Genomic DNA, 24,230 nt, shown 5'->3' with positions numbered 1-24,230 from the left:
TAGCAGTTGTTATCTCTTCTGAGGAAGCTAAGCCAGCTTTTTGCCTTTTGATAAAATGGGTAAAATGTATTAGGATTTCTGATTTGAAAGACAAATTTAGAAATGGATGTTTAAATTTCATATTTACAGTAATAACATTCAGAAGACTCTTCTACGAAATAATCAAATTATTTATTTTTCAAAAGTAGAAATCTCTTTAATGTTGATTACCCAAGATAATTCAGACATTTGTAGTGAGGTGTTGTTATAAAATCAGAAATAGATATCTACTCAGAATTTGTATCAGAGAAAAAAAAGAATATGGTAAATAGGACTGTTATAAATTTTCTTATCTAGAAGCATAAGATTTGCACAAGATGGTTAGTTTTTACTACCCCTAATTAGAAATATCACAACACCACAAACTTCCCAACTCATATTCATAAGTGCTTTGTGGGTTTACTTTTTAAAAAAAGAAACCATGTGTTCATCTCTACTCTTTTAGATGGACAGCTGCTATTTAAGTACATTGGGATTTAACTTGATAAATGCTGTAGTACATAGAGCATTATTCAGAAAGATCTTCTTAGTAACACACGTTGTGGAAACTTCAAAAGATAAGAGAACAATTCCTTTCCACTTCATCCCCCCAAATACAAATTTAGTCTTGTCAAATGTTGCAAGTCTCTTGTGTTCCTCCTTTTTTTGCAAAATTCTTCCAGAATCTGTTGCCCCTTTTTATGGGAAGTGGGGAAGATTACAAAGACAGAGCATTCATACAAATTGTGCTCTTACCTCTTGGAAAGTAAGAACTAACAGGGTAAGAAAGGAATGACTGGGATCACAGAGGTTGCTGTAGTGGTGATTATGAGGAACCAAAGAAGCAGGAGGAAAGACAGTCAACAGGCGACCAAGACATATTCTTTTGATAAATGCTGCAAGAAACTCATTAGGAAATCTGCACAATTTCCTTGTAAGCAGTTCCCTGCCTGTAAGTTTTTCCATGTTGATAAGTAACATGGCCTGAAATCCACAAATAGTATCATGATGAATTTCCAACTTATCTATGTTTAACTTCCATTTAAATGAGTATGTTTGCTGTCATTTATTGTCAAGCCTAAAACACACCTGGAAAAACAAAACTAAGGTTTATAAATAAAGTTAGAATCTAATGTATAAAGAAAAAAGAATGCTATCTGTTCTAAATATACCCCAAAACTTGTCTAAAAGGAAAAGAACAAATATTCAGTAGTATGCCACAAGAGTCCTCGATATTGTGTAATTATTGTCTGATTGCTGCAAAACCATAACTTCTTCTTTGAAGGGACTTCAGAATGATTAATCCTTTCCAATGAGAGTAAACAATATACTGTAGTAGGAGAATATTTATTAACATGTAAAACAGCATTACTAACCACTTTTACAATGCTTTAAACCTTTAGAACGTTTTAATATCACCAAGTAATTTAATTTTACAATATTCCTATGGGATGGGGAGTTGTGCATAGGAAAACAGAGCAGCTGGAAAATTAAGCAACTTCCCTGGCATTTCCAGTCCACATGAATTGACAATATCAAAATGGTCTCTGTAAGGCATCATACCCAAATGTACCATCTATCAGGGATTTACAGCATTAAAATCTTCATTTTTCTGATGCTGTGTTACTGCATCTATTTATTCACAGTCCTTTACTGGGGGGCACATAACTTTTTGTTTAATTTTCACTTTTGTGCTCTTAAATGAGGAAAATGTATATTGGACTTTGCATGTTAAAAATAGACCAGTGCAATAATCTGTGCGAACCACGTGCCTGAGGGGAAGCAGAGAAGGGGACTGGTTATGTTCGTATCATGCAAGCTTGGCTGCCAAAGTTGAAAGGATGGTTTTTTGGGTTTCAGGGAAAAAAGGCTTCTCCAGAAAATGTTTCAGACTACATCTAACCTGCTGGATGCAGAGGTGGTTCCAATTGCTCAGAGATGAGTGCATGCCCTGATGACATCCTGGCCCCACACTTCTATGAGACCTAAGCATGCACAAGCTGTCCCCTTCATTTTCATGGGAAGGAAGCCTAGGTTTGGGGCCAGACTGAAGCTGTAATGTGCTCTTGTCAGGCTCCTGAAATGAGGGAACCAGGACACTTTGGTATGCTGCAACACAAACACACCACTCTCCATAGGAGAAACACAAAAAAGCTATAGTATGCAATTAAAGAAGGATACATACCAAGTATAATTGAAGTCAAATCAATCTGCATCCATTTTTACAGATGGAATAAACAAAATTATTTCCTTAATGAGCACTTTGTTTATGCTATTCAAAGAAGAAAGTGAAACTAAACAATAATGAGCCTTCCCAATTCACTTTATCGTCCATGAGACTCACTGGTTTGAACACAGGCCAAATGAACTGGTCTAGCAGGCTACATTACCTACACAATAGGGATGAACAGCATCTCCTCTCTGGTTAAAATAAAATAATATAGCTTTATTCAGCCAGATTGTGTTTTTTTTTTCCTTTACCTTAGAAATAAAACTTTAACTTGTGTCTTTATTAAAATTCTCTCCTTTGAAGGACTTGAAAACTCTCTGCATTTCCTCTCTACAGCTTTATATTGCAGAACAACACTTTAGCTTTTACTAAAACATTGGAATTTCTTATGTCTTTATTAAGTGAATGACCCTTCAGTCTTCTGTGCTTGAAACTGTACTTCAACACAACACAATTTCCCCACTTAATTCCTTGATGCAGGATGCTGTGTGCTAGAAGTTTACATGTACTTAAAAGATGGATGGCACAATTTTTATATTTAATAGTTATTTCTAGATTATTCTTCTATTAACTTGTCCAGATACCATTTGAGATCATGTATATTTTTAGCTTAATACCTTCATTAATGTGATCTTCTCTAGGCATCTGACTTTAGGCGTTATCACACGACCAAATGGACATGGTCAGAGGGTGTATGGAACTTCTGTTTGTCCTAGATAATCCACTGGTATGTTCTCATGCAAAATGAAATAAAGAGGGTACTCCCTTCTTTAAATTTTATATCATTTGGATATAGTATGAATATAGCTCATCTCTTTGACCTCGATATCCTGCAAACTGCCTTGTACAGAAGACTCCAGAAATCCACACAGAACTGCTCTAGAAACAGATTCTTACAGTCATTCACCTGCATTTTACAACTGAGATCAAACATGCTCTTGCTAACCTGCTCCAATCTAAAATAAAGTACGACTGGCTATCAACATAATTTACACACGAAAGAACCCATAACATTGTAAGATTGCTACTGTTATTTATATCACTTGATCGATAGCAAAGAAAATTATGATTATATTTTAAGGGATTTTCTGCTTGGCAGTTTTCACTACCTGGCTCTTTATTTAATCTGGCTTTTACATTAAAATTTTATATAATAATAAGGTTCCCCAGAGTATTCATATCTAGGTACCCTAGTTGTCTGGAACAAAAATTGGGTTCTGTTATGACTGATGCTTATATACAGAAAAATTTTCACTGTTATTTGATTCATTCGGAATACATCAAAGTATTTACTTTTAATAAAAGTGAATATTCTTTCTCATCCACTGTTTGCTGTTTGGGGTTTTTTGATGGTTTTGTTTGCTTATTTTATCAACTATGAACTGGACCATGTACTAAGTCCCAGAAAGGAAAGTAGGTGAGGTTGGGTTCTATTTAGGGTTCCTTTCAATGTGATGCCCTTCTCTTCTATTTCAGAAAAATTATTTTGTAAATTACCTTTGCTTCAAAGTTTCAGTAGATACAGCAACCGTGTTTCTTTCACTAAATACCTTAAATGACAAAAGTGAGCTAAACGAGTTGAAACATTTTCGTCCACCATCATAAAGAAATAGATATGCTATGTAAAATTATTCTTTAAGATTAAATCCAACTGATCGGGTATAGTTTTCACTTGATGATATTCCAGATACAGCATAAATTACATATTTTTTAATTCCTTCTGCTCCTAAGAACTGCATTAGTCTGATTTTAATTTTGGTCTTATAAATCCCAAAGAATAGGCATTTTTTTAAAAAACAGACTTTAAACTGGAAAGCAATAATTATATCAAATCTCTAAATATTTTTTAAGGTTGTAAAATGTAGATCTTGTAAAGCAACAGTTAAAAAAAATTATCAGTGATTATACCATAGCAATACCGACCTCATTTGAATCTCATTTTTATTTTGGTTGGGGGTCAAAACCAAAACCAACACAGGTCTGTGTAGATACTCAAGTTGGTTTTGAACACAGCACAAGACTTTAAAGTCTCTTAGCACTAATATTCCAGATTTAAAAAATGTTACATCCAAATCAATCTTAAATCAGACTAGAAGTGATCTGTTAGTCTAAGCCTGATTTGTTACCATCTCTTATTTTATAACAGGAAATAACCAAATATTTCAAGTGTAAGTTAAACCAATTCATTTTCTTCCATCTACTGTGAAAACCTATACTTAGCCTTGATTGTAGACACTCATGGAGCTATTTTAATCCACCTTTCAAATTACATCAGCTAACAAAAAAATAGAAAAAAAAGGTCTCCTTATGTTTTACAATAGTCTCCAGTTCTTTCTGATGAAAATCGTTAGGATGACTTACAGTATGGCATGTAAAGTGGAACAAAACATAATGTCTGAAGCTGCTAAAGTAACTAAAAATTGCTTCTGATCCCTGAGTAGGCTGTAGGGCCCAATTCCCGATGTGCCCTATCTTTTAACACGTGCAATCCGTTGTTTTCAAAATATCTAAGTATCTCAATAGCTTTAAATCAATATAGTCAGAAAACCTTCAGTATGTGTAGCCTAAAAAATTAAGAAAAAAAACAAAGGGGTTATTTTACTTGCTTGGAAGGGGAAAATAACTCAGACATTCATATTAGGCTACAAATACTTTAGTCCATACTTCTTGTTTACCTTATTTTCACAATCTGTAAGACAACTTTATTTTAAGACAAGAGGAAAAGAAAAAAAAAAAAGTACAATATTATCAATATTCCCTGAGATCATAAGACCAAATCTTAAGGTCTTGGAAAAAAAAAAAAAAAACAACCAACAAACCCAAATAAAAAGCCACTTCTACTATCTATGGAGTTCTTAGTTGAAATGCAAAGCCAGTTTCTCTTTTCACAGCCTGCAAAAAGTGTGCGATAAGTGAATGTACTTATATTTCTTACTAATTGAATGCAAGATTTTGTCATCCTTGCTCTATATGTTTCTTTTGAAAACAACAGTACACGACAATTGTCTTAAATGACACAAAATGCAATCCAGTTGAAGATTTCTGGTTCTATTTAAAAGATATATGTATATATGTGTATAACATATATTAGGTTTAGGCTACAAGACTGCTTATATAAAAGATTGTTTAGACTTATCGTTGTCTTCAACAACAAAGATGAAAATTTTAAAATGGAAACCAAATTATGAATCATATGATACAATTTATAGGAAGTAGCTATATTAAACCACATGTCATATTACTTCCCTCCACCAATTTTATTCCTGGAAAAGAGCAGCTAACCAACTTAGTTCCAACATAATAGAATCCAGATTTTAGTTGATCAAGTAAATAACAAACCAGATTTTCCATTGTACTAGGTTTGCATGACAAGGTTTTGTTAGGGGAGGGGGGCTTCAGGGGTGGCTTCTGTGAGAAGCTGCTAGAAGCTTCCCCTGTGTCCAACAGAGCCAATGCCAGCTGGCTCCAAGACAGACCCACTGCTGGCCAAGGCCGAGCTGATCTGTGATGGTAGTAGTGCCTCTGTGATAAAATATTTAAGAAGAAGGGAAAAACAACCTGCGCAGCAGCAATTGCAGCCAGAGAGAGGAGTGAGAATATGTGAGAGCAACAACTCTGCAGACACCAAGGTCATTGAAGAAGGAGGGGGAGAAGGTGCTCCAGGCACGAGAGCAGAGATTCCCCTGCAGCCCGTGGTGCAGCCCATGGCGGGGCAAGCTGTGCCCCTGCACCCATGGAGGGTAACGGTGGAGCAGATCTCCACCTGCAGCCTGGGGAGGATCCCACACCAGAGCAGGTGTGTGCCTGAAGGAGGCTGTGACCCCGTGGGAAGCCTGTGCTGGAGCAGAATCCTGGCAGGACCTGTGACTCTGTGGAGAGAGGAGCCCACACAGGAGCAGGTTTTCTAGCAGAACCTGTGACCCCATGGGGGACCCACGCTGGAGCAGTTCGTGAAGAATGGCAGCCTGTGGGAAGGAACCACATTGAAGAAGTTCATGAAGGGCTGTCTCCCATGGGAGGTACACCAGGCTGGAGCAGGGGAATAGTGTGAGGAGTCTTCTCCCTGAGGAGAAGGAGCAGCAGAGACTATGGGTGATGAATTGACCACAACCCCTATTGCCTGTCCCCATGCACTTCTGGAGGGGAGGAGGAAGAGAAATCAGGAGTGAAATTGAGCTCGGGAAGAGGGTGGGATTGGGGGAAGGAGTTTTAAGAATTCGTCTTATTTCTCATTATCCTACTCTGATTTGATTGTTAATAAATTAAATTAATTTTCCCCAAGTCAAGTCTGTTTCGCCTGTGACTGTAATTGGTGAGTGATCTCCTTGTCCTTATCTCGACCCACGAGCTTTTCATTATATTTTCATCTCCCCTATTCAGATGAGAAGGGTAGTGATGGAGCTGCTTTGGTGGATACCTGGCATCCAGACAGGGTCAACCCACTACATCTATCTAATGTTCCACACCACATATGAAACAAATCATGCTTTTGAATATACAGGTATTTCCTACTTCTTCAGCTTCAGGAAAAAGAAGCATTTCTACAGATCAACAAGTAAAAGAAAAATATTTATTCTCCTTCAGGATGTCTTCCTTAATTCTCCCCGTTCACTCCCAGTAGATATTCAACTTATTTACTGGCGTAAGGACTTGAGTGTTTTTCCTGTTTGAATAACAAGCTAGAAAAGGGACAGATCAAAACCTTATAGATTCCCAGGCACAGAAGAGGTAGACTTTTATAATTTTACATCATCCTGTGCTTAGGAGCAGAAGCTCTTCTACCATGATGTGGACAACCTTACTGACTTGGAACTCAAAGATCTTTTCATTGTCCTCTCAGAAATTTGAAGATTCAGTGGCAAATAAAACTTATGTACTTCCAGACAGAAACATTACTAAGGAGGGCAATTGTTGAGAATAAGTTTCTGTTCCCCAGTAGACTGGAACAGGAAGGATCTCTTCAAGTGTACCTTGGCAGCAGGAGTCTTTAGTTGTCTTTGCAGGATGTCCAACCATAAGGAGCAGAAAATAAGACAGAAATACCAAATGGGAAGACTGAGTGTAACCCCATTAAGGTCTGTCCTCGTGAGTTACTGATGGAAGTTTCACAGTTCTGTTATTTAGTAAGGTTATCATTTAAAGAACCCTCCCCATTACATAGTTAATAACTAGTGACAAAAAAGATTCACTAGAAAGTATAGAAATATGGATATATCATACATATATCATATATTATCCTATTACCAGTAGGAATATTTCAGTACATCCTTGTTTATAATCTACAAATCCACATTATTTTCTAGTTAGACTGAAAATAATGGTCAGCAAAAACAGCTGAATCTTCAAACTAAAATTTAGACTAACAAAATCTCCAGAAAAATAATTATTTTTAAACATTACTCATCAGGACTGGAAGGCTAAAGGCATATAAACTTTAATACAATTAAAAATTCAACAAATTTTTAAAAAGAAGGTCATCAACATTGTTTCACTTTTGTGTTGTGTTACATCTTCATTCCTGTATGCTTAGCATGGCTGGGAAACAGCAATTTATCTTTACATTGCTAGTAAATTTGCCTTTTTAAATATTAATTAGTGGTAGCTGCTAGCAACACTCAAATAAAAAGGAATGAAACCTATATATACTTGTTTCTTAGAGCTTGTGACATTCTCATGTTCATCCTATCCACATATACTTCAATCATATATATCAAACTTCATTTTGTTATATGTGAGGCCATTTGTCAGTACAGCTGCTGATAACATGAATGTGGACTACACCTAATTAGCAATCTATGGCAAATTGTCATCGGTAATTTAGCATAGCATAACACTTTATTACATTTAAGGGAATTGGGTCAACTTAGTTGAAAGCAAATTCAGGAAGAGAGCAACCTTTTGATCCCCAAAATGCCGGGTATTCTATTCTAATTTCAAATTGAAAGCATAGAAATGAAACTGTAGCATTCATTTTTCAAGATCTTTTCCTCTCCGTCTCAGAAATAACAATGGTAGCAGCTGTAGTAGTTTCAGCTGTGAACTCAAACTAAATTGCATTGATATGCTGGAAATTTGATGTCGTCATTGGTAATCTATGAATAATTACTACTCAAGGCAAGTTACAATACATGAACTATAACCTTGTTATGACTTTGTCTTTCTGCACTTTCTGGGCCCATCTGCTTTTCTCTACACTTGATCAACCAAGCTAAGGGGACCTATAGTTTTCCTGGTGGTACAGAAAATGTTTACAAATTATAGCCATGTCAGTCCACTCCAATTTTTTTTTCTTTGTCCATATAGCACAACAAATTGATTTGCTGTGGCAGTAAACAGCAAAATAGTCTCTTCAGTGTCTAGTAATTAGTTCTAATACTAGCAGACATATTAAAAGGGAGCAAAACAAAATGTCTCCATCAGGCACTTATAATAACCTTCATAATACATACAGTAGATGTTGTGAAGACTAAGGTGGATAAATGAGGAGAATGCTGATTTTGGCATCCAGCTTACTTCCACATAATCTAGCTCATCCCTCTTGGCTGACACCAAACCAAAAATAATATTAAAGACTAATAAACTCCTTCCAGCAAACCTCTGATTCCATGGTTCACTGATCTCAGACCTAATCTATCAATCCATTTACTGCACAGTAAAAGGTAAGAAACCCATTACAGATCTGTTATATGCCCTGGCAGGTGGTATATGACAAGAACTGAATTCATCACAAACTCCAGTGCCTAGTACCCCTTTTGTATGCTTTGAAGCACTAGGTGGTTAGCTTACTTCGCTATCACAGCAGAAGATACTTTGAGCTTTGAAAATAAATGAAAAATTCTTGATGTGAAGGCATAAAAATGGTGATAAAACACTTCATTTTTCATACTATTAAAGACTTCACAAAGATATTCTTATTTTCATTTTTAGAAGAAATACTGACTTTGGAGAGGGTACAATAAGTAAAACCAGGCTAGAATTTAAAAGTCATGCTTTCAAATGTGGGCTTTAATCTTCATTCTCTGCTTAAACTATGTCTGCGGTAGCAGACTATTAGAATCACTATTCAATAAAGTTGTCTAAAGAAATGACATTTTAAAATCATTACTATCTAAAGGAAGAAAAACTCTTCATATATCTATTCTCAAGGTCATCAGCACGTGATATAAACACCTGAAAAGAAAGACAATACCGAAGCAAAAGCAAAGAAGCGTCTTTATGTGACTGCAATTCTTTTCATACCCAATTTCTTTCTCAGCTTATTTCCATTGCTGTAGGGCAACAGTTTCTGTGACTGTAAAGAAGGTTTGAACACGACTTATTTCAAATATGTCACCTTGAAGGTTAAGACTCACAGGTGTTGTCCCCCATTCCCCTGCTTGGCAGATCAAGGCAAAACAAAAATTTGTCATAACCTTAGGAGATATTTGGCTACGTTCTCATCTGGTGTAAATTCTCACAGCTTCTCTTAAGTAAACAGAATTACTCTAGCATACACCAGATAAAGGCTTACCTTACATTATTTATGTAACTGTCATGTATGTTTTGTATTTTGAAAATAATATCATCCTGCAATATGAGATAATCAGAAATGGTAGATTGTTACATGTTCATTTCTAACAGAGATGCCAGAAAACAAAGCACACATCTAGAAACAAAGGATTAAAGTATAAGATACACTCTTAGAAAGGGATGAAGAGACAGAAAAGCCCCAGAGAAATCTCTGTGTGATGATGTTTGTCCACTGTGCTTTGAGGAACACAAAAAATATATTCTCATCAAAACAACTGACTACAGAACCATCCTCAGGTGACCTACAGAAGTTCACCTGATATAAAAGTGCCAGAGCTGTGAGCTTTAGCTCACAGTAAAAATCTGTGGGGGTTTTCTCAGTGCTTACAGATCTATAACTGAAGGAAGACAACATATGTCCCTTTGTCAGGACTGCAGACTTTCTTTCCATGATTTCTAATTTTATTACAGACCCTTGAGTTTCAGAGGAGAAAATGAAAAAATTGAGGCCTTCTACACAAATTGTGAGTAAAAGCAAAATAGATATAAACAAAAAATAAATATTTTCCCCTTCAGTTTCATTGGAAAGATCCAGTGACAGAAAGTCAAAATGAGCTTCTAACTCTTTCTATTTATTTATTTTTTTTATCTGTCAAGATCATATGGGAAATTGAAAACCTTCAGAGAAAGAGAACACCTTCAGAGAACATGTATGGATTTGAGTCTTGTAATTTTCAAACTCAGTTTCTGTTCATTAAAAAAATTATACTGTGTTTTTCAGATTCTCTAGATTCAGCTACAAGGGCCAGGGAGAACAACTCAGTTTTATACATCTCCATAGGAAGATAACTGAAATCAAAATAATATAGTTAAGTAAAGATCTCAAATGGAAGTTCAATTTTCTGATTTTAGTCTCTTTTAGGAGTAAATGTAAGTTTTAAAGTGGCAAATTCCAAGCCTAATATCTTGCCAGAAACATTACTTAGATCTAGGAGACATAAACCTGTAAAGAGAATGATTCACTAAACACTTGCTTTGTTCCCCATATTTCATCGAGACCTAACTATTTTCAACAGCATTCGTAGTTGCCCTGACTGTGACAAGTAGCCTGGAACATTTCTGCATCATCAAGCAAAAAGTGAAAATGCAAAGTTTTTAGGTATATGACTAATCAGTAAAAGCTTGCACTCAGAGACAAATTACAGATTTCATTAAAATGTATTTGTGTAATTTTAGTAAAAGTAAAAATATTTTTTTTCCTGAAACTAATGTTGTCTTTTTAATACTACAGCTCAGATATTCAAATTCTGGTGCCTAAAATGCAGCTATGTATATGCTTACTTCAGCTAGTAAATGACACTATTTTGATCTTGAAGTGTTCTGAATTCTTCTATATACATTGATTTCAGAAAGCCATTTGTAGAGAAAGAGATACTTCTATCCAAGAACCCAGATAATGATTTATGTGTCCAACTTGGGAGTTTGTGAATGTGATCAATATTTATTATCCACTTTTGCCTGAGCCATTAGCTAATATTCTGAACCGTGCCAGATTGTTTCTGTTAGGAAGAAACTAATGAGAGTCTCACATCAAATAAGTTCCTGTTTATTTCCCAGGTCTCTGCTTGAAATGCAGTGGTTTTCACAGAAATGGTAAGAAAAAACCCCAGGATTCTTGACCAGAAACTCTAGCTTGTCTTTTCAGTAAGGTACTCAGAAGAAGATTTTCTCACCTTTTTTTCCCGTAGAACTAAACACAATGAATCCCTCTTTCTTTTTTCCCCAGCATCCTGGTAACTTTAACAAATAGATACCACAGGTTAATTTCTCAGATTCTGATTTTGCCATCAGTCTCAGTGGAAATTCTTCAGCTGATTCTACATTGACCATTTCTGACCAGGCTAATCCATACCTTAGGTGGTGGTCCTCTGGATAACACTTTCTACCATTTCTGCTACATGAGAAGCAGAAGTTACATGAGAGCACTCAAATTATCTACCTCTCTACCAGATTTGCTATTCATTGTCACCAGTTTCCAACACAAAAATATGCTACTTCAACAACAAAATACAACAAAATCCTCCCTTAATTCTCTCCATGAGTATGGAGATTCCAGAAAGCAAAATGAGTGGTACTTTGCCACACAGAAACCAGAACTCAAAACTCAAGATTGAAAGAAGCATGGTGGAACATGAAACAGTGGCTGCAGCTTCCACCTTGGGGTTAGGGAGAGGAGAGACTTGGGAAGCGTTTCCATAAAGACAATCAGCCATTTTCTACTGCCTCTCACACACCTGAGTCGCAAAAGATGGAATATTTGTTGTACCCTAAAAACAACCGGGCTACAATAATGCTCTACATTCCACCCTTAAGCAGCAGACCTGTAATTTAGGGAGTATATTTGGATGCAACATCATCACTTCAGGAACTAATGGTCTTGGTTTGCCGTCCCTGTTTCTCACAGCAGTATACTGTACACATTTTTCTTCCCCAGGTTCATTATGCGTACAAATATCTCTTCATACACCTACCAGAAAATATATAATGCAAATATTTGCTGCAGATTAAAATTTTATACCACGGTTATATCACTAATATGTCTAACCTTTAACAAGCGATGGTTAGCCTCCTTCAGTGTACTCTCAAGCTTACGCTTTTTGTCTGGGTTCAGTGATGCACTTCCAAGTGCTATTTCTCCGGTTTCATTTAATTGTTTCAGTATTCCCCTGTGTAGCGGCAGCTCTTCAACTCTTAACTGGAACAGACAAATATAGCAGTTAAGATGAACTGTGGTAGAATTTTTCAGCTCTCTTATCTTCACACTTATCGATTTGTGTATCAGCTAAAGGAATAAACACAATTCAAGACAAAATAACTCTTGCTTTCTGAATGTAGAAGGCTAAAATCCCTCAAAAGAGACTGTATTAGTGGATCAAGCCTAAAGAGTCCGGAAAGCCAAAATATGGTTCTTCTCAGGATATTAATCACTGTACATGATAAATTCCACTTCTGGACATGCAGTAGCTCATGTATATGAATTTTAATAATCTTTTAATATGGTAAAGAGCAAGCAATTTGGAGAAGGGTTTTAAAATGTTCCACGCTGTTAATACAGTCACCCAGATGGTATGTGGTGAAAAGTCCTCCCATCTAACCTCATAATTAAGAATATTTATGTATATCCATAAAAAAAAAACCACCAAGTAAAGCCAAAGGATGCAACGCATCATCTAAATGCACCACTTCTCCACCATGTATGCAGTTACTGCAAATTTATATGGTCAGACTAACTTGATATATCAAGTAAGGATAATGTAATTAAAAGACAAAGTTCTTCAAGCTTTTTTTTTTTAATTTTATTAACATAAGCAGGTAGGTATGAAATGAGCCATGCTGCAAGCCAATGCATTAATATTTGCTGCATTAGGATGCATTCTTTTGTGTAGCTCCAAAAGAACAAGGTAAACTGTAAAATTGAGATACAAGAGATACTAACACCTTCAATTCTGGATTATGTATCCCTTGGGAATAAAACAATTGGAAAATATTTGTGTATAAATGAGCAGTGGGAGCCTTCATGGTTCTAAACAATTGATTTAGACTTTAAAACTGTAATCATGTCTGCAAATTATAAGATGCATCTAACACCCCTTATAAATATTTCTTTGCTTTCATTTTGATATCCTTGACAATGGAGGCAAAGCCTCACAAATTCTCTGTCCAACTCACTGGCATCTTATGCTAAATAGTTAGAGGGACAAATTCAGCACGTGGTCAAGTTTTCATTTCCTTAAATGTTATGCAGTACTATTTTTGTTTATTTAAAAAGAAACTTGAAGATAGATTTTTACTAAAGAATCTTCTAGATTTTTTTTCAGGTTTTGTTGAAAGAAAGATAGAAGAAACTCTGATGAATTTCCTTCAAATTCTTAAATGTTCTATTCCATCACTTGCTGAATTTGTTCAACCTGGATTGGCATAAAAGGATAGCTAGTCCTTATCCTCAAGATTAGGAAATCTTTAGGCAAGTATTCCATAAGTAATTGCATTTTCCAACTGTGGGGATTCGGAAGGAGTCACTGCAAGAAAATGGACGTGTGAGCAATCCTGCATATGAGCAAGACTGGCAAAGCCTCAGCTTCAGCAAGGATGTGACGAGGGACTGACCCTGAAAGAATGAGGAAGAACCCAGGAAGATAAACAATTCAGGGTGTGGGTCTGGTCAGAGAAGGAGTTTGTACGATGTCAATGTGGCAGTTCTCATCCAATCAGAAGAGAGCTTAAGGAGCATGTGCAAAGCTAACTGTCCAATCAGAAAGAATTGTACCATGTGATTGTATCTTGTGATTTTCAGCTGCATTATAAAAGGCTTGCTCCACCATAATAAAATTAGCATTGCTTAATCACAGTGTGATCGTCTACATGTCTGTATCTCCCGCATCCAACCACAGTTTAATTTATTATTGTGGAAGTTATTAAACATAGTCATTCTATTGGACACATTTCAGAAACTAGAGCAACTTCTACTGGATATAGTTATTAGCAGTATCATAGTCTAAAAGCTCTAACACATTCATGAGAATTTCAGCCTCTAAAAAACCAAAGTTTAATATTCTGTTGGGTTTTTTGAAAAAGTCACCTAGAAGTTCAGTCTAGAAAATGTTCGGTGATACTTTAACCAGTTGACATTTATAATTACGCATGCAATTCTAGATACTCTTGTGAAATTCTGAATACTATTTAATAAGTGAGAAGTTATAAGATTAAAAGATACCTATAGCAAATGTTTTACAGATAAAACAGTCAAGTTCTGAATTAAGAAATAAGGATGAAAAGGATAATGATTAATTACCTAGTGACAGGATAGGTATTTTCCTTTCAGTACGTTTTCCACTACTTTGATTTTAGTATGGTCAGTATATTTTTCTACCTGGGTTTTGAACTTCTACTGTTTTGATTTATCTAAATAAGTTAAATGAATTCTGTGTTTGATGGCAGAAGCCTTCTCTGAAAATAGCATTTAATTTTCTTCAATGTAGAACTGATAAAGTAAGAAAACATTAAGAATAAAACTCACAATACCTTTACTTTGCTAAGGCAGTCTCTTAATTGGTCTTCATTCCCTGGCTCAAGCGGAATACCAATAATACTGTCTGCTTCCTCTAACCATAAAATCAACTTGTTCAAGTCCTCTTGAAATTCTGATAAAATAGTCTTTTCTTCCTCTAGCCTGTAATAAAAACATGAAATTAATGTTTCTATACATTTATTTTTATGCTGAAGTGCTTATCCATACCAAAAGAAAGACTAGGGAAAATAATTCTTACAATTATAATAATTAGTTTTGAAAGTATGACATAATTTTTTCATATCAAAATTATCAGACCAGCACCCTTTTTACATGGCATTAAATGTATTTTAAAAGAAAAAGTGAAGTCATAATTTGCTATGTCACTAAATTCAGCTTCCAGATTACATATGATAGGGAGAAAACAAACACAACCAGAACTAGAACTGTTAACAATTCAGACCAGATTTTTATGTGAACTAACAGCAGGGAATCCCAGTGTCAGAAACTAAGAATTCTAGCACCAAATTTTACCAAACTGAATCTGTAAGATTGATACTTAAACCTGTTTGGACACATTGTACAAACAGGTATTTTGGTGACAGTGCCGCAATATTTTGTGTAAAGCATTCCAGTCAAGATTCACAAAATGTAGGTAAGATTTGTAGTCAATAAGAAGGAATAGTATAGGATTTATTTCACCTAACTTTAGATGTCTACTTTGTATATGTCTACAACTTGGCTGTTGATTTTTTCACCCAGATTCTCTTCATTGACTGCCAATTGGCATTTCTAGAGTGTGATACATAGATTCATCTTAGATGATTACAACAGGAAGAGATCATTTCTGCCATACAACCTTTTCTTTTATTAATTAAAGAAAATCCAGATGATAAACTAAAACATAAACATTGCAGTTGTCTAAAGACAGATAAGACTACTTTCACCATGACTGCATAAATATATAGAGATCGGAACTTTTGTGCCTAAGCTTCTGAAGTTAGAGACATGCATGAGGAGAATTTCAAGGACAGCAGGGAAGAGCACTGGCAGAATGTGAGCCCTTTGGGATTACCATTATGGGTGGATCTCTACTGAAGAAGAAAAACCATGTTTTATGTAAATCACTCTTAACTTATGCTCCAACCTTATTTATAAAACTGAGGTTACACTGAGTCTTACCTGTATGGAAAGATTAATTATTATTAATAAAATTACGCAATAATCTATTACATAATAGATTTTTGTTGTTGCTGATATTTTATTAAGGTTAGTTGAGACCAAAGCAAAAAGGTGTAAAACTGGGTTTGTTTGGGGTTTTTTTAATTATTATTTCCAAGATCCAACTGAGTTTGAGAGGTTAGGACATTTATTATACATAATAAGGGTTGTATTAGTATTTTAAGAATATAACCATTACAGTGGAGAATCAAGGTCAGTATTATTGATATATTATTTCTGAATGCAAAAATTTACTAAAGCAGAATGAAAATGTTTTTTTAACTTTCTCTGGTCTCCCATACTTGCCATGATGTTCAGTGCCTATAGAATACTCTGAGAATTCAAATGGAATAACATCTATTTTAAACTACCCCATCGTTTCTTTACAAATCTTTTTTTCTTTTTTTAGGAAACTGATGGCTGACATCAGCAAAAATGTCTCTTTAGAAGAGCTATATGAATAAGCCTCCGGAAAAAGAGAATCAATAAAAAGGGCCAGCTTTACATCATGTAACAAAAAACCACTGAAAAGAATTGTTGCTTGACACACTTGCCTGCTTACATGCACACACATACAGTCTGACAAACACCTTAGAAACTATAGATTAAAAGCTTTTATTCAAGCAGAACAGAAATTCAGAAATTTCCAACAGTCGGTGTCTATCTTACAGAAGTTTGTACATCTAAATCCCCCAAACATTTCCCCCTATATTAAGAAATCTAACCTTAAGTAATTGAAATCTTGTATGACTTTTCTCCCCCACTGTAATTTCCAGAGGGGAAAAAAAAAAAAAAGTATTCATGTGACTTCAAGTGTTCTGAATTTGAAACATTTATTTACAAGGAAAGAAATTCCTTAATGTTTTAAGTAAAGGCATTTGGTTAGAGGGAAAACAAAGGAAGAAAAACTGTAAAATTTATAAAATTCCTTTTAAATAACATGATCCTGGTTAGAGTGTAAAAGGGGAGAAGCGTGGTTTGCTTTGAATCCTGGTCAGCAGTGAAAATTCTAGTAGTGAAGAGGGGCTTAAACATATGAGCTTAATTAGATTTCATTTCACAGCAGAAGAACCATCTAACTTCGTGTTATAGGTAAGAAATTGTTTAGATTAATATTTTTTGACAAGGGAAAGAGTCATGCCATTGGAATGCTATTACAGAATAAAACCAGGAGCATATAATTCAACTATTATTTTACAGAACTTGCAAACTAGCAAAACTTTTGTTAGTGTTTTACCTGCCTTATTTGTGTTTATTGCATTTCCTTAAAAAGGCATCCTTGCAAGATGAGAATTGCTGTACTAGATGAATGAACACTACAGGCTCTACACACCCCCTCTCTGAAACAGACTAAAAGCCATTGAGCTTCTACATTTCACAGTCTGGTGTGCTGGGTTTGTGTGGCGGGGTTTTTGGTAGTGGGTGAGGGGGCTACAGTGGTGGCCCCCTGTGAGAAGCTTCTTGAAGGTCCCCTGGCTACAAGTTGGACCTGCTTCTGGCCAAGGCTGAACCAATTGGCGATGGTGGCCATGCCTCTGTGATAATGTATTAAAGAAGGGGAACCTGGGAGGGGATTGGGAAACTTGTGAGGAGGAGTTTCAAGAAGGACACCTATGTGAACACTGAGATCAGCAGAAGGAAGGAGAAGGAAGTGGAGGAGGTGCACTGGAGCAGAGAGCTCCCCCTGTATCCCACGGTAAGACAGCAGAGCCACCACCCGCTGCCACCCATGGAGGTCACCAGTAGAGCAGAGGTCAACCTGCGGCCTGTGGAAGACCCCACACTGGAGCTGGCAGCTGTGCTTAAAGGAGGATGGGACTCTGTGGGAAGAAACAGTCCCTACTGTTCTAGTTTGGTGCTGGGAGGACTGCAGCGTGGAGGGGTGACCCATGCCGGAGCATCCTGAGAAGAATGCATCCCGTGGGAAGAACTCATGCCAGAAAAAGTTCATGGAGGACTGTCTCTTGTGAGAGGGGAATCACAGGGAGCAGGGGAAGAATGCATGGAATTCACCCCTCCACCTCCCAAGGAGGAAGGAGCGGTGGACTGACCATAACCCTCATCCCCGGCCCCCTGCACCACTTGGTGGGAGGAGGTGGAGAGAATGGGAACAGAGCTGAGCCCAGGGAATAAGGGAGGGGTGGAGGGAGGTGTTTTTTTAAGATGTGGTAATGCTTTTCACTGTCCTACTCTGTCTGTCAAGGGTTGTTGTTGTTGTTGTTATTGTTTGCATTAAAAGTGATATTCTTTTTTTCCCCTTAATGAGTCCGTCTTTTGCCTATGACTGCAATGGATGACTCATCCCTCACTGTCCTTATCTCAGTTCCCAAGCCTTTTGATTAATTTTCTCCTTCCCAGCGCTGGAGGGAAGGAGTGAGCAAGCAGCTGTGTGGTGCTCAGTTGCCCTTTGGGCTCAAACACAACACGAGGGTAACAACAAATTTTGGAAGCAGTAATAACATCTGGCTGTACCAAACATGCCACATCTTAAAAAGATGTGAAAAATATGATAGCCGACATGCATGTGACAGTCTTTCCTGTATGGCAAAAGCCAGGCAAGAAGACATTACCACAGAGTTGTTCTTGAATAAGAAAAGTCTTTCCATTCAATTTACTAGAACCAAACACTTTCTGAAAGTGTCTCCATTAACAGTTGGACTTGATGATCTTAAAGATCTTTTTCCAACCTAAATGATTCTATGATTCTGTTGTCCTAAAAACATCCTTTCTTTTGTAGTTAAAAAAGCTAAGAAAGTAGCAACTTCAACAATATACAGACTGAATATCCTGGATAAGAAAAACCTTATAAAACAGTATTATGCATTGATGTTTCCAAATAATTATGACTAAGTAGCTCACACTTTCAAGGTTTTTACTTTACAGCACAGTTTAAAGTTGTTCTCTGTTAATTTCTAAAGTATGAAGCATTGTTTCTTTGTTTAACTTCATGTTTAATGTTTTTGTAGAATTTATTTAAGCATGTGGTAGAGATAATAATGAATGGGTTATTTAAAACTCTCCATATACAATTAAGCAGTTGATATTTTATTTCCTGAGTCAATTCAATGCATTTAGATAAGAAAAAAGCACTAAGTTGTTGAAATGCTGGTTGTGAATTATAAATATTCTTTAGACATTTTCAGGAAATGGATTTGCAGTCAAGAGCAAAGGTGGGCACAGCTGTGGAAAACAACCTTAATTCACAGGTCAAGGAAAGGAGTTTGGGAGACGACATATTCTTCCCTAGTTCTCACCATGATTTGAATCCTGACTGGAAAGCCAGCTGCCCACAAGTGGCCACATTAACACTGTCATTAAGTACCTTTCACACACTTTGGGGGGTGGGGGTGGTTTTCATTCATGTACACTGTACTTCACAAAAAAATAACTCTGCAATCTATATTTCACAATTCTACTGCAAGTGGAACTGAATTAAACGGTACTCCACAGACCAAAGAAATCCAGAAGTAAAATTTTCACAACCAAACATGTGACTTCGAGCACAGATTTCCAAGGCTCAGAAGAGGTCCTTATGCCGAATTAGATCACTGAGAAGAATAGAGACTAATTAAAACCAGCCTGGTAGAAAAGTCCAAGAGATGTAAAAATATTTCAGAAAGTAATAATTGAAAAATATCAAACCATTTATTACTTTTAACTACTACCACACATCTAACCGTTTGAAGGACGCATGTTTGAAGGAAGTTAAGATTTCACAACAGAATAAACAGTCCCTCAGGAACTGTGACCACATTGTGACAGTAGCTCATGCAGCATGGACAGCCAGCCACTACCTCATGGGATCAGTACCAGCGGGGGCAGCAGCTCTTTCCCGCTGGAGAAAGACATACAGATGCTGTGCATTTCCTCCTTTCTTCAAGCTGTATCTCCCCCTGATTTGAGCTATTTAGGCAAACCTTTTTTTTTTTTTTTTTTCTTTATAAATTCAATAGGTTTAGGATTTTGAAATAGAAAAATTAAGCAGTAAAGATTTACATTTCTTTATATTGCCAGAGAAAAGACTTGCACTGACATGAGTGGACTTTGGAACAACATACACTATGTCCTATTTTCCTGTGGCAAAAAATTCTTGCCAATATTTCTAGGTGCTTTCAAAAGACGACATTGAACCATTTAAACATATAGTTCTCTTCAAGAACAGCTCCTTTTTATGATTTCACATGCTGTAACTGAAGAAGAGAAAATACCTGTTTCAAAATTAAATATATGATGTTATTGTAAAAATTAAAAAGCAATAATAAATGTTGATTGGTAACATCATATATTCAATTATATTGACTTTTTTTAATTACAATGTATTAGAAAGAATAATTATTTGAACAACTAGGTAACTGAATTTAACCCACTTTAATTTTTGGCCAATGGCAGGTGATTTTTCACAAAGGTAACACTGATTTGCTCTGGGGAGAGTAGAAGAGGAAAGCCTGCTAGATGAAGATTCTTACCAGTTAAGTAATCAGCTAGATTTATGGTCTGGTGGATTGAGTTAAACTACCAAGAAGTCGAAGAGGACCAATGAAGATAAGATTTCATAATCCAAAATACGAAACCCCCACCTACTTATAGAGTTAAAATTCAGGGTGATCTATAGGAAAGATAATAATTGTGATTCTTTTAGAAAATAGGAATTTAATGCTATTAAAGAGCATCAACTGTTTAGTTAAGAAATCTTCTGCAGAATGGGAATTGTTGATACTGTAAAGCCATAAGCAAAGCTGATGCAATCATTGTTACATAATGTAATTTTTATGTTTCAGAAGTACTTCAAAGCTGGAAAATATTGCATCAGAGGCCTCTATCAAAATGGTTCCTAATTAAAAAGTTGATGATTTCCGTAGATGGTAAAGGCAGTAGGAACATGACAGTCACTCCCAACATGTTTTGTACAGGCATCAGTAGAAACCACCTGACAACCGCTCTACTGGATGTCCAATAACAACTTTCACTCTATAAATGACTCACCTCTTACCAAAGAGAAAGCATATCTTGAATACACAGAAGTCAACATTCATAACTATGCTTAGAGCATGAAAATACTATTTTTAAAAATAAATTAATGTATTAACTGAAATACTTGACAAATTTCTGCTGCTCTGAACAGGCTCTGAATAAGAGTTCTAGATCAAGGTACTGCTTGAGATCCAGAATGGAATTCTAAATCAGCAAACAGATTTATTTGCTTCCGTTTTTAACACAGTATATTCTAATATTTACCAGACATATGAGCCTACTACTGCTCTTTTTTGAGCTTATAAACAAATTGCTCCACAGTAACTGCCTAGAGATTAAACAAACACAAGCCACTGTTGCCAAATTGTTCTTCAGAGAAAAAAGAAAATATTTACTGTAAAAAAAGTCCTATTACTATTTATGTATTTATATATGTATATACATGCACACATGCATATATAAACATACAGATATACATATATATGCACACATATACTTACATTTATACAAGCAAATACATAAAAAAGAGAACACCATAAATAGCAAAAGAAGCTAATTAACAGCTTTACTTTCCTGGTTTTGTATTACATCTTATGGAAACCTGCATGACTGTTTTCAGCAACTGTTGTTTGTCAAGGGTTTCTGGAAATGCAAGCCATATCAATGAAAGCCCTGATGCTGCTGGATTCTAGTATTTCTTGGTCCTATATACTACAGCTCTAAAACCCTTATGAAGTACTGTTACTCAGCCAGAAATTCTGGACCTTCCTGATGCATACAGACTTAACCATTTTGGTTGTACAGGACATGCAGAGGAGGACCAACTTTACAGCATTGCATTTATTACAGTGTTCTTCACTGAGAAGTGTATATATACTTGAGAGGTCAAATGCTCTGCTTAAGCCAAAACAGGTTATCTAAAACCAGCTAATCAAAACATTTATTTTTGTGAAACTGAGGCAGATGCTAATCTATGCTGAGATCTGTAGGACTGCAACTGTAAAAATGAAGAAAATCTAGCTCCCTGTAATCTTAAATGCAGAAGCACAACTTCAAATCTTTCTGAGGCAGTGTGCCCCTTTGCCCTGATTATGTGGAAGTCTGGGAATCAGTCATCCAGTGCGAATCTGTGAACCACACAATAAAACCTCTTTCCTCAATCTGACCAGATTCTCCAGAATCTAAGATCTCAGCAACAGCTTTATTTTTTTGGTCTCCTATCACTTCTCTCCATTTGTAAAGCACATAGCTCAGTGGAGGCATTATGTGATGGTACCCTAAGGATAAACCTGAGAAAGATAAAACTTTAAATATATTTATTCTGGCAAAGAGAAGGCATAGCATTCAACTTGATGCACCTGAGAGCAAAATTATTGAGCTGTATAGTATTTTGAATGAGAAATCAAAGAGATTTCTTGTCTCCTAGCAGGGACAGCAACTGGCAAGATTCCTTTTTCATTTTAAGTACACTGTCGGTTTTATCACCCTTATGAATTCAACTGCAACCCTTAAAACATTTAAAATTTTCCTAGTCATGAAGGAAAGATTTTTACTTTGATGACTAATTCAAAAGTTGATCAGTAGGATTATTTTATTATCTAAGCAATGTAGGATATTTTCAACTGAAGATTTTCCAGGAATTTTTTTAGAGGTATTTACTTTACACATATATGTGCACAGAAGGGTTTCAGGTTTCAGACAGAAAAAAAAGTTCAATAAAGATCTACTTCCTTGTCCTAGTCAGGGACAGTATGTCATATAGTAATGAAAAGGTCCATTGCAATTAACAGGAGCTGCAGGTGCACTTCATAATTTACTTTACAATTTGTTCTTGGCCTGCTAGAACATTACTTCTATTATAAATAACATCCTGCATGACATGTATCGTATTATGCAAGCCACAAAAATAAAGCCCTCTCTATATTAGCTGAACCAGTTAATCAAATAAAAAGTTTTAACTCAATGACTGATTACACCTTCTGAACAAGCTGATTTCTATCACCATAATTACATTTGGAACAACTGATACGTGTAATTTCTAGGTGTTTAAATTCATTGCCACAATAGCAAATTAATAGTAAATTTTTATTGAGGGAGTATGGGTTTCCAAATGAGCCTAAACAAACTGGAATAAGGACCAAGAACCACCAGTTAACTCAGACGTGGACAGAGCAGCTCTTGAGAAGCACATCCTGCTGGACAAGCAGGTGAGTGAGGAATAAGATGTCATTTCAGCAGCTGGTCCTAGGGACCCAAACAGACCCACCTCCAGCACAGATCTGCATGCTGTTATATTCTAATGCCTTCTCCTTTGAAACCAGCCTGAGTTCCCAAAAAGCTTTTAAAATGTTTCTCTGCCTGCAAATGTTTTATTTAATTAACCCTGAAATGTAACCCATCTTCTTTGATGGAAAATTCTCAAATTATAGCAGGAAGCACAGAATTTCACATATATCACTTTTGGTCTTCTACATGACTGCTATTTTCAGGCACATTACTTTGTGTTTTCCATATTAAAACACAGCAGGTTGCTGTATTTCTAAATTCATAAGACCCCTTGGTCAACTATTCTGACTACACAGCTGTCTATAAGAATTTTATACACGTTATACTTCTGGAAGGGAATGTATTAATATTCAGTATTTAATATTAAGTAGTAAACTAAAATAATTGTTTTTCCTAATGATGTTTTGTGTATATGGTATTTCATAGGTTAGGGATTAGTTTTCCTAACAGTATTAAACTGAATCAATAACAAATTCTTTATGGTAGTCCACAAAATACCCTGGACAGATTTTTTACTATCATTAATCCTTAGTTATAATGGTTAACTATTACATAAACATTCATGACCCATTTCAAGTAGGCTTATATTGTCATTTACAGTTTCTAGAAACCATATGAAATGCCTATTGCAGCTCATGTAATTTCTCCATAGTCAACAATATGATACCAATACCATAGCAACCCGTAAATAGTTTGTGAAACACATCAGATGTTTACAGTTTGTAACTGCACACAAATGATGCTGGCCTTATTTGGCAGGTGTCAGCTAGAGATAGAAAATACACAATCACAAGAGTAAGACAGATCTGCACTTGTGACACATTCCCACTCGCACTTCCAATAATGTTTGGGTGGGTTTTTATTTTTTTAAACTTTCAGCTGTTGATTTTGTATTTATAGTATTTCTAAGATTAGGAATTAGTGCAT

The 24,230-nt window shown here is 35.9% G+C and overlaps 1 protein-coding gene across 10 annotated transcripts in view; it reads right to left on the bottom strand.

Moving 5' to 3' along the window:
- DMD (dystrophin) overlaps positions 1-24,230 on the bottom strand; it is a 1,145,544-nt gene that overhangs the window by 413,683 nt on the left and 707,631 nt on the right. For all 10 annotated transcript variants that reach the window (XM_074858566.1, XM_074858564.1, XM_074858568.1 and 7 more), the window contains 2 exons: positions 14,840-14,987; positions 12,363-12,512 (listed from right to left, as the gene is read on the bottom strand). In XM_074858566.1, coding sequence (XP_074714667.1) covers positions 12,363-12,512; positions 14,840-14,987 — 298 coding nt within the window. The remainder of the gene's footprint in view (positions 1-12,362; positions 12,513-14,839; positions 14,988-24,230) is intronic.

Source organism: Strix uralensis, chromosome 2 (genome assembly GCF_047716275.1).
Source record: "Strix uralensis isolate ZFMK-TIS-50842 chromosome 2, bStrUra1, whole genome shotgun sequence".
In the NCBI taxonomy this organism is placed as follows: Eukaryota; Metazoa; Chordata; class Aves; order Strigiformes; family Strigidae; genus Strix; species Strix uralensis.
The sequence above is the reverse complement of the archived record's forward strand: the minus strand, read 5'-3'. Positions and strand labels throughout refer to the sequence as shown.